Raw genomic sequence first — 11,462 nt, forward strand, 5'->3', positions numbered from 1 at the left:
TATTTGTCATGGACTCTTTTATTTTTTTCTTCAAATTTGTCAAAATATTTTTTTGTTTTGCCGAACTCTTGGTCAAGTCACATATAATCTCCTTGTCGTCCTTCATTAATCTTTCCGCAAGAATGTGCCCTGCTAAATATGGTAACATCTTATGGTTGTGAACACCATTAAGAATAGCAGAATTCCAAGTGTTTTCTTCCTTAACAACATATCCACGCACCTTGAACAAACACCCCCATTTTCTTGATCTTGTTGCTTCATGCTTCAATTTTTTCTTCTGTACTTTTTGTTCATCACTTCTTTCACAAACCAACTCCAACATTGGATTCATTATTGCACAAGATCTTTTTATGAAAACTGTAAATCCAACCATATTTGATTGTCGACGCACCCAAACGAGCAATTCATCTTTATCTTTCCATGTTTCTCAACTTGAAAAGAAATGGGTTGTGTCCACTTCGTTGTCACATAGATTGGACACACCGAAATTGATGTGTAAAGCCTCAACTTTCATGGGAGCTTCAACTTTCACGGAAGCTTCAACCTTAGGCGGTTTGATCTCGACGAAATAATCGACAAATCTAGGTTTTCGATCAACCAGATCATCACCTGCATTATCAACCATAACTATAAATAAACAACATATAATTGCAAAAATATTAAATTAACATCTATCTAATATAAAGTAAAAACATAAATAAAATAAAAAATTAGGCAGTGAGCACCGCCTTCAAATCTTTTAGAAAAATTTCTAAATCCCCAGCGATAGTTAACTGCAACTGGATCATCATCCCCGTCGGTAGTTAACTATCGCTACTCTGCATGTCAGAACAAGAAAAAATTGACAACAAAATGAATCAACGGAAACGAATTTAAAGATGCAATACATGTTTCTTAACGTCACATGTGCATAGAAACTTTATAGCAATCCTTCTACAATGATTTAGATAATTTTCATTTTTTTTAGGAACTTAAAGGATGTGAGAAAAGCAATTTTATTGTTTTGTCGTCTAGCTCAATTTTACAACCAAGAAGCCATGTATTTGTTGGAAACGAAAAATATGTAATTTCATTCTCATTTGACAGAAAAAGTAGATGGAGATCGAAGAAATTTGGAATTTTAGAAATTTGGGTTCATGTTATCAAACATTTTCTTATTATAATTTAATTCAATTTTTGTTTTTTTATTTATTAATCAATTAGTTTTTACATTTTGTATGTACTTAATTATATTTGTTAATGACATGGAAATTTAATTAACCAACGCACTCCCACACCATTAATTACAATGACAAATCACTAAAATTGGTGGGGGAGAAAAAAAAAACCCAAAAAATGTAAAATGGAGGATCAAAATTTCGATTAAGTTAAACTAGGGGATCAAAAGTGCATTTAAACCAATAAAAAAAGTAAAAAATAATTCAAAAACCACATTGCCTCACATAAGTTATCCAAAAAAGGTTGTTCAAATATAATTTATTTTAGGCAAAATTACACTTTTGGTCCCTTAACTTAATTTCAGGTAACAATTTGGTCCTTTATCTTTTTTTCATTTTAATTTGGTCCTTTTTGTCCATTTTCATATGAATTTTTAAGCTTAAAATTCATAATTTTTTTTCTTATGGTTCTTCAGTCTTCAAATCTATGATCCTCCTCTATGTTTGCATAAGAATATTAGATTTGAAGCTTGAAAATGTATATGAAAATGGACAAAAAGGATAAAGGACCAAACTGTTACCTGAAATTAAGTTAAGAGACCAAAAGTGTAATTTTGCCTTTATTTTAATATAGAGAAATGTTAACTAGTGGTGCACCGTGCACTTCGAAAGAACTTTTTTTTATATACTCCTTCCGTTTCAAAATGAGTGTCACTTTAGCCAAAAAAATTGTTTTAAAATGAATGCCACTTTACATTTCCAATACAACTTTAATTTTTTTCTCCCAACTTTACTCTCTCCAACTTTTCTCTCATACAATTTTCAATGCAACTTTAAGTTTGTTTTTCTTATAAAGTAAGGGTAGTTTAGTAAAAGTGTTATGTCTAATGATTATTTCATTTCATTCCTTAATATGTGTGCAATCGGCTAAAACGACACTCATTTTTAAACGGATGGAGTAGAACTTATTAAAAACTTTCGATGGTAACTTTTTATGAAAATTGTGTACTTATTAATCAGTGCATTGAAAATTGAAAATTTTAACATTTTTAAAGAATAATCATTTGATTTTTCTTAAAAAATATAATTATTTAATTTAAAATGCTTAAAGAATGTTTCAGAAATACCCGTTAACGAGACTTTTATAAGTATATAATGTATGCGTAGAGTGGTGAAATTTTGTGTCCAAGCAAAGCCTAGTGTTTGTCAAATAGGGTCAGGTTTATTGATATGTAAGGCCTATGGCTATGATCCTATATATAAAAAGATAAGGAAAGAAGCATTTATATACCCTTAACAAAGTAAATGCTAATTATGTCGATTCATTCATTTCACTTTCACTTCCACTGTAACTAACATGCTCTCACACACTGTTATACTCTGCTTCCACTCCAACTCTCACTCTCACCCATGACTTCCAAAACGCGTCGTTTAACCACCTGTCACCGTCACCCTTCCCAACCCATCACCGGTTTCTGCGCTTCCTGCCTCACGGAACGTCTCTCCGGCATTGAATCCGCCGACGCCGAACCTGAACTCCGCCGTTCCAAATCTTGCTCCGGCAGCCGCGCCGGTGACCAAGCTTCTTCCTCCGCCGTCGAGCCCCGCCGTAGGTCGTGTGAGATCCTTGCTCCACCGGAGCAGAACCGTGGAACGCTTTCGGACCTGTTTAACATCGACGACGAGAAGAAAAAGCAGAAACCTGGTTTTAATCGGTGTCTCGAAAACGAATCTCGAAAATCACGTTTTGAGATTATAGATTTCGACGGTGGTTGTGACATTGGTAGGGTTTTGGTTGAAGATGAAAATGATGAAGAAGAGACGAAGACGATGAAGGAGTTTATAGATCTTGAAATTCGTAGTGGGAAGAATGCAGGGAGAGATTCTTCTAGAACGAGTTTCTGGGATGCTGCTTCGGTTTTCAGCAAGAGATTGAGGAAATGGAAGAGGAAACAAAAGTTGAAGAGAAACAATGCCGATTGCGAAGGCGGTGTTGTTACCGGAAATGGCGGTGGTTTGAGAAGTATGGAGGTTGAGAAGCAAAGGAGGAGAAATTTGAGAGAAACGCAATCTGAGGTTGGAGAATATGGTTTATCATTGTGTAGAAGATCATGTGATACTGATCCTAGGTTATCCGTAGATGATTCGAGGTTTTCATTTGATGCTCCTCGTGCTTCTTGGGATGGTTATTTGATTGGGAAAACGTGTTCGAGGTTTTCGCCAATGGTTGCTATAAATGATGATAGGGTTTTGGTTGAAGAAGAAGAAGATGAAGAAGGAGAAGAAGAGGTGGTGGAGAATTTGGAAAGTAGTGGTGGTGGACTACATCCTGGTGATTCAGCTGAAACAAAGCATTACTATTCGGATCGGAGGAGGAGGAGTTTCGATAGGTCAAACCCTCGAAGGAAATCAGCGGTGATTGGAGATGTTGATGAATTGAGAGTGATATCTAATGCCAAGGTTTCTCCAGCTACAACTGAGTTATTCTACGGTGCAAAGGTTTTGATCACTGAGGAAGATTTGAGGGATGCTAATTTGAAACCTAAGAATAGTGTTAATGTTCAATCTGATTGTAGAACAGGATCTGCTTCTAAGGAAGCTTGTGATGTTGAAATTGGAAATGATCAAAAGGGAACAAACAAGTTTCACAAATGGGGCAAGTTGTGGAATAAGTTGGGATTAGTACAGAAGAGAAAGGAAGATAAATTGGGAGAGGAAGAATCTGTTGCTGGTGATGTTGTTAATAAGCCGATTGCAGAGTCTTGGCAGAAGTTGAGGAGGGTGGTTAATGGACAAGGGAGCGAATCGGTTAGCCAAAAGCTTATTCGTAGCTATAGTGTTAGTTGTAAAAATCATAGTAGAACGGCTGGGTTAGTTAATGGTCTTGGTGGAGGTACTGAAACCAAATGCAATGTTTTGAATGGAAGACAAGAGTTAACGCTTCAAAGAAATCGGAGTGTTAGGTATTCGACAAGTAATGTTGACACCGGGTTGTTGAGATTCTATTTGACACCGTTGAAGAGCTATAGGCGAAGCAGATCGGGAAAGAGTAACTCAAAGGATTTTAATCCATCAGCCAGAAGTTTCTTGTAAAGCTGTAACTTTTGATAGAGTATCTGGTTGGAAAAATTATATATAGTATTGTTGTTTCTTGTCCATTAGATAAAGTTCATCATGTTGTTAGATTTTGGTTGCAATTGTTCTGTGTTCACATTAGTTTGTAGCAGAATAGAACATCGATACCACGATATTATTAGCATAATAAATTTCTGGTTGCAACATTGCTAGGAGTAACATGATACACAACACTAGATTTTGCTTAGATTTTATTGCTGAAACACTTTTTAATCTGGGTAAGATGCATGTTAGGTTTTCATAGCTTGTTCAGGTAGCATGGAAATGCTTTACCTTCCAATTTCTGGCCCATAGTATGTAACTTTCCCCTGTATTTTTATGCTTAAATTAGTACACATTAATGATATAGATGCTCTTATTCTTGAATCTTGATATATAATCTATAAATTAGAAATGAATGTTATGAATTGGCCTTGAGTTCCTGATTTAACAGATGAGGTATGACCATAAAAGTTTTAAGACAGCTATTTGATTTGTAATTTGGTATATCATAATCATAATTCATAAGAACAATTTAATACAGGATTATAAATTAATTTTAACAGTTACATAAATCAAAATTAGGATAATCCCATCTCATCAAAGTTTGTATGCGATTGCTTAATACTTCACTCATGTGGTTTGGCTTGAAACTGGATATGGCAGACTCAAAATCTAGTTTACTTGTATTAGAGTTTAAAGATATATGTTGGTGCTTAGCCTCTGCATTTGTAACGTTCATTTCTCAGTACCTCTATTGAAGTTTTATATCTATGAAACACGGGTACAGACACCGGACACGACACAGACATTGACACGCCGACACCGCTAATGATTTGAAAAAATCACATAATTTAGTGTAATTATGTGTTGGTATCGTGTTGGTGTCGGACACGACACGTGTCTGACACCGGGACACGGTTTATCCGAGGAGTGTTCGTGCTCCATAGTTTTTATATTGATATTTTGGTGCTTAGCTTCTGTAGTTGTAAGCAATTCATCTCACTGAATTTATGTATTGCTTGTGTTTTGGTTGGAAATGAATAAAATTTAGTTCATATTTGTTGAATTTCAATTTATTTCAAGTTTTGATGGTACGCTTACTGTGTCATTTTATTTTCTGCCACTGTTAAAAGAATATTTGGGGTTTAGTCATGTAATTGCTCTATATCTCTGATGAAAGTGTAACAGCAACTTCTGGAGGTGTCTTCACTGTTCACACACTGATTTTATTGAATTTTGTTTTCAAAATTTTCATCATGTAAAAATCTTATTATAGTAAGTTTTGCTGATCAGCTATTTGATTCAAAAAAACATTATCATTACCCAAGGTAAACCCAGCTTCAGATCTTGACCATGATGATGTCAGGTTTTTAGCAGTTACTACCAAAAAGGCTTCTAGCAGTTAACATTGTACAGTCGAAATATGACTTTTCATAAAGTAGTTACCAATCTTGCTTTTTTGTCTAGTCCTCCAACCATGTCATGTCTCTAACATAACATAGTAGTTACTAAACTTGCTGTTTTGTCTAGTCCTACAACCATGTCGTGTCTCTAACATAACATAATGATATGCATAAGAACGAGTGAGTGTTAGCACATTCGTTGACTTTAATAGAAAAAATTTCTTTTGTTTAAACATTATAATTGCCCAAATTCATCGTTCAGTAAACCATGAAAAGAAATAGAATTGGATTTGACACCACTGATCTTTTTCTCAGGAATGCTTCTTGTTTCCTTTCATGTCTTTCTTTACAGGGACATTCTGCAAAAAAGCTCTATCCTGCAAACGGTGGAAGTGCTTGATTGGTAATCATTACATTTTGAAACGTTTTTTTAAGTTGAAACGTAACTCATCGATAAAATTAAATCAACCCCAGGGCTAAATACTCAACTTTCTTGCCTGTTAACACAATGTTTAAAAAATTGAACAATTAGCCCAAATAAATTGGCACCCAAATTGAATCTGATATTAAATCGGCGAGATCTTAAAATTATGATGAAAAATGGAAGCATGAATAAACCACTCAAAATATCGAACGGTAGCAATAGCAATATCGGTTCACGGTTCAACCATCTAAATCCGTGCACTACCATTGTATTTCTGATTACTCTTCTTGATGCTCGGTGAATACTAGCAATTTTGAAAAGTGGTTCTACATTTTTTTATGGTAGTTATAATGAACTATTTTGTACAGAAAAAAAAAAAAGAAAAAAAAAAGGACCTATTTTCTTCACAGGTTTGACATTTGCTATAACTAAGCTCGGCATGAACATAACAAAGTTGGTGCTATGAACAGAACGACAGTTATTGACAAATTTGTTCCACTCCTATTGCTAGAATTATGCAAAAATGAAAATAATAAAGCTTTTTTTGAAAGAAAGAATTGATCAAACATTTTTATCAGTTTCATTATTTATCAATGTCATTCATTATTTATCATGTAGCATCCATAACATATGTTTACTAAAGTATACTACAATAGCAACCAAATCAGTTCATGAATCATAGAAGTGACACAAACATTACTTATGCAATCACTCCACATCAATTCCCTTTTCCCGAAGCTCGGCTACAACCTCATTCTTCATCTTCAACCACATCTTCTGAGCTTCCTGATCAGCCTTCCTTTTCACCATCTCTTCCCGCCCGCTTGCATCCTTATCATCGCTCTCAACTATCCCTTTAAGGGTGGTTCCAATCATCTTTCCTTTCGCTATAAACTCCTTCACCGATTCTACCTCACCAAGGTACAAATTGGCCTCCTCAAACTTCTCCTTTATTGTTGGCGACTTCTTCCTCCACCACTCCACCGGCGAACCCCCGTTATAAATCCACAAACCACCAAGTATGGTGTAGGTGCAAAGTAAGGCCTTTCCAATTTGTTTATAAAAGTAGTAATCTTCACTTTCCAACCCAATTTTATTCATGTATTGTTTCGCATGCATTGAACTCAGCATATGAAAACCTGCATTGGAATATATAAGTACATAAAGAAAATGCATTATAGAAAATATTAGCGTTCAGTTTTTGCGTGAGACATTTTATCAAACAGTTGGTGAGCAAGAATTGGATTGTATTGATATTAGTTCGATTTATTGGGCATAGAAAGGTACCTGTTTTGGGGTCCTTAAAACGTTTGGGAAACATTGCAACAGTGGAAATTTGATGTGTGAGTTAGTTTAAGGAGGGCACGATTCTTTTATTAATGATACTAAGCTTCAACACTTGGGATGATATGATAAGGGATTGTTTTCACTTGTTATGAAAACTTTGATACAGCGATGTATTCCACTGACAAGTATTATGGGAACTCGACACATTTTGGAACTTTTATCGGGAATAGTAATTTTATTTTAAACTTAAACATGATCGTTCATGTAATTTGGGTCAGTTTTAATTTTCGTCTCTATGAAAAAAAAACTCTGAAATACATCCTTATAAAAAAATATTGAGTAAATAGTCAATTTTCCCCTTGAAATTGTAAGTTTCATCAATTACCCTCCTGAAATTAACAAAACTTCAATTACCCCCCTGAAATTTCACAACGTTAGTTAATTTACCCCCTCCGTCAAATTTTTCTGTTAGTGAACATGACGTTTTGCAAATAACCCCCTGAAGTTTTGCACTTATGTGCAAAATGCCCCCCAAATTTAAAAATTTATATTATTTTTTTCTTAAAAACAAACAATTAATAGTTAAATATTAAAGCTAACTATTAATTTTGGAGTTTGGAAAAACTACGTACATATATACATCAAAATAGGGAAAAATGTGTATTTTTAAAGTGACAATAGTGATTATTTCTAATAGACAAATTATTATTTTTAGAGGTTTATAAACAAATTAATAATCAAATTTATATTTATATTTTCTCCTTCACCATCTTAGTCTTTTAACTCCTCCAACTCCTTCAACAATTTGCTCAAACCATTTCAACTACACAACCCCCAATATTAATCCACAAATCATCCCATTATTGTCACTTTAAAAAATACATATTTTTTTTCATTTTGGAGCCTATTTTGATGTATATATATGCATGTAGTTTTCCTAAATTTCAAAATTAATAGTTAGTTTTAATATTTAACTATTAATTGTTTGTTTTTAAGAAAAAAATAATATAAATTTTTAATTTTGGGGGGGGGCATTTTGCACATAAGTGCAAAACTTCAGGGGGGTATTTGCAAAACATCATGTTCACTAACAGAAAAATTTGACGGAGGGGTAAATTGACTAACGTTGTAAATTTAGGTGGGTAATTGAAGTTTTGTTAATTTCAGGGGGGTAATTGATGAAACTTACAATTTCAGGAGGGAAATTGACTATTTACTCAAAATATTTGTTTGAAAAAAGTCTCTGGCCCCACTTCATATCTAACTTGGCATGTTATTCGCCGCATGGTAGTTGCTGACTGTGCAACTTTTGCCACATGACATGCCACATAATATTAAAATTTTAAATTGATAATTTATTAATAGCTTAAATTATTTTTAAATAATAAATTAAATAAGTAAAGTGGCTGCCAGTGCCATTTGCTATCTTTTTTAATAAAAAATTTAATTTAATAAATAAATTATTTATATTTAAATTTTCATCTAATAAATTTGTATTATGATTTATTTAAGGTGAGTTGTTGAATAAAAAGTGAATGAATCGTAATTATATATACTCATTTGGAATTTTTTCCGTCCACCCATATAGCATGCCATCGTGTCGCTACGTCGTCTGCATGTTCTCTATAACGATTTTTTCTTTATTTTTGACTAAGTATAATTCCTTTGTAACGAAACTATGGTTCAATTTTAGCATTTCACACTACATGTACATACACTAAGGAGCACTAGAATACAAAGAACCAAAACAAAATATGTATGAATTTTTTATGATAAAAGAACAACGGTTGATGATTCGTGTCTGAAGTGATTTGTTGGTAAATTTCCCAACAAAATATTGTCAATTCAATTGAAGATCCCTTCCATATTACTCTATGGTAATCAAACAAGAATGTTATCTACTGCTGTAAAATTTGAGTTCATACTTGTACCGAAACTGTTCTGGAGTAGCCAAAAACCTAACCCGCCATAAATTAGGGATCACTCACTTAAAGGCCCGACAAGTAAAGTCTACCCTTAAGATTGGATCCTCTCCAGGGGCGGAGGCAGTGTGAAACATGGTGTGGCATATGCCACACCAGTTTCTAATCTTTTTTTTTTTTTTTTTTTATATCCATAATTCATAAAAGGCCTGGCACGGGGAGAAGGAAATTAAAAGGTCTGGCATAATTCATTGATTGTGAATTGTTTTTTCATCTTCTCCTTGTCGTGAACCTCAAAACAATTTTTTCATCTTGTGAATTTTTTCATCTTGTTTCATCTCCTCCTCTTCTCAAAAATCAGAATTCACAATCAATGAATCAAATATCTTCTTACAACAAACAAACAAACCTCTCCTTCCACTCTCATCAGTCAACAACATAATTTTCTCTCTTCACTCTAAGTCTAAGCCAAGGTAAGTGAAATAGTCAATTGATTCTCTACTTTCTCATTCATTCTACAATTGCTTTTTTAGGGTTTTAGAATTGTGAATTGGGGATTTGGGGTTTTTTTTAGGGTTTGAATTGGGGTTTTAAAATTCTGCAATGAATGAATTTAAGCAACTTTAGGGTGATGTGAACTATGATTTCAACCTGTATGTGCAAGTTTAACAATTCATCATTTTCGTTGTTTATTTTGCTACTGCCGGTGCCGAGTTTTATGGCTTTGTTTGTTTTGTTTTATTAATAATACAAGTTAAAAATTGCTTGTTTATGATAATTGATTAATTATTGTACAATGCTGTTTATAAATTATAGGATGAAGAAATTCTTGCCTGTGTTGTCTAGAGACAAAGCTAGTTCTTCGACTATGGATATTGCTCCCAACTCGACCAATGAGGGTGTTAAAGTTGTTGATTATAAATTGTTGGAAACGGATCCAGGAATTAGGCCTCCAAACATGAGATTGATGTACCTGATATGGATGCACCATATATGGAAGGAAAGAAACCTAGGCGTCCCTCCGGTTTCTAGTGTTTCTAATTTGCATCATTATAAGAATGATTGTTTGTTTAGTGTTTTAGATTTGCAATTGCAAGAGCTTAATGCTAGGTTTGATGAAGAGAATACCGAAATTTTACAATGTGTTTCATGTTTGAGTCCTGCAAAGTCATTTTCTGCTTTTGATGTGAACAAATTATTAAGGATGGCTGAGCTTTATCCAAATGATTTTGTAGATGTGTCGGAAGTGGAGTTGCGTAGACAACTTCATAATTATGTTAGAAATGTTAAATCTAATCCAAAATTTGCAAAGTTGAAAGGGCTTTCGGATCTTTGTACAATACTTGTGGAAACAAATAAGTGCAAGACATTTGCTTTGGTTTTTAAGCTTTTGAAGTTGGCTTTGCTCTTGCCGGTTGCAACTGCAAGTGTTGAACGTGTTTTTTCAGCTATGAAGATTGTGAAGAGTCATTTACGTAACAAAATGGGTGATCAATGGTTAAATGATCGGCTTGTAACTTTTATTGAAAGAGATGTTCTTTTCACAATTAGCACTGATGTTATTCTAGCTCATTTTCAACAAATGGATGGCAGACGATTTTCATTGTAATTTAACAAATGTATGGTTAAATGTTTATATATTATTTTTAGTATAATTGTATTATAGTTTCTTTAAAAATTTTGCCACACTAATATGCAATGTCTAGATCCGCCCCTGATCCTCTCCAACCAATAATAGCATATAACGGCTACTAATGGTTTGTAACGGTCATTTAATCTTGTCATAATGACTGTCTTTCATAACGGCTACCCCTCAACCCTGTATAACAAGCTTTTGACAAGCTCACAAGGTATGTATCTCTCTATGCACCACTCCCACTCTTGCTCGTATACTGACTTGAGCATCAGAACACCTGCAGATACAACAACCCCCTTCTCCTCAACGGGGGTTGCGGCCTCAAATTAACGGAGCACTTCCATCAACAATTGGAACACCTACTTCCATCGATCCGCCACCACTGAGTATTTTTATCCTCCCTAGGTAAACAGAACCTTATTCAGGTTATTTCAAAAATTAATTCAAACAGGGCCGGCCCTAGGGCATAGGCCGCGAGTGCGACGGCCTAGGGCCCAAGCCGGTAGGGGGCCCAAA

The 11,462-nt window shown here is 34.3% G+C and overlaps 3 protein-coding genes across 3 annotated transcripts; 2 read left to right on the forward strand and 1 right to left on the reverse strand.

Annotated features, from left to right (window-relative positions):
* Positions 1 to 2,443: 2,443 nt before the first annotated feature.
* LOC25490791 (protein OCTOPUS) lies at positions 2,444 to 4,439 on the forward strand. Its single transcript, XM_013604692.3, has one exon. The coding sequence runs from the start codon at positions 2,568 to 2,570 to the stop codon at positions 4,248 to 4,250; it is 1,683 nt and encodes a 560-aa protein (XP_013460146.1). The 5' UTR covers positions 2,444 to 2,567; the 3' UTR covers positions 4,251 to 4,439.
* A 2,219-nt stretch (positions 4,440 to 6,658) lies between these two features.
* LOC25490792 (uncharacterized) lies at positions 6,659 to 7,592 on the reverse strand. The gene is made up of 2 exons (XM_013604693.3): positions 7,389 to 7,592; positions 6,659 to 7,240 (listed from the first exon to the last, which is right to left on the reverse strand). The coding sequence occupies exons 1-2, from the start codon at positions 7,420 to 7,422 to the stop codon at positions 6,810 to 6,812; spliced, it is 465 nt and encodes a 154-aa protein (XP_013460147.1). The 5' UTR covers positions 7,423 to 7,592; the 3' UTR covers positions 6,659 to 6,809.
* A 1,804-nt stretch (positions 7,593 to 9,396) lies between these two features.
* LOC120579407 (uncharacterized) lies at positions 9,397 to 10,959 on the forward strand. The gene is made up of 2 exons (XM_039831480.1): positions 9,397 to 9,783; positions 10,127 to 10,959. Exon 2 carries the CDS (start codon positions 10,128 to 10,130, stop codon positions 10,917 to 10,919), a length of 792 nt encoding a protein of 263 aa, XP_039687414.1. The 5' UTR covers positions 9,397 to 9,783; position 10,127; the 3' UTR covers positions 10,920 to 10,959.
* Positions 10,960 to 11,462: the final 503 nt, after the last annotated feature.

This window comes from Medicago truncatula, chromosome 3 (genome assembly GCF_003473485.1).
Source record: "Medicago truncatula cultivar Jemalong A17 chromosome 3, MtrunA17r5.0-ANR, whole genome shotgun sequence".
Lineage (NCBI taxonomy): Eukaryota > Viridiplantae > Streptophyta > Magnoliopsida > Fabales > Fabaceae > Medicago > Medicago truncatula.

Excerpts from the sequence above, each read along its gene's own strand:
- LOC25490791 (XM_013604692.3), top strand. The coding sequence starts at position 2,568 with ATGACTTCCAAAACGCGTCGTTTAACCACCTGTCACCGTCACCCTTCC.
- LOC120579407 (XM_039831480.1), top strand. The coding sequence starts at position 10,128 with ATGAAGAAATTCTTGCCTGTGTTGTCTAGAGACAAAGCTAGTTCTTCG.
- LOC25490792 (XM_013604693.3), bottom strand. The coding sequence starts at position 7,422 with ATGTTTCCCAAACGTTTTAAGGACCCCAAAACAG. Across the intron at positions 7,241-7,388 it reads TTTTAAGGACCCCAAAACAG|GTTTTCATATGCTGAGTTCA; the intron begins GTACCTTTCTAT and ends ATTCCAATGCAG.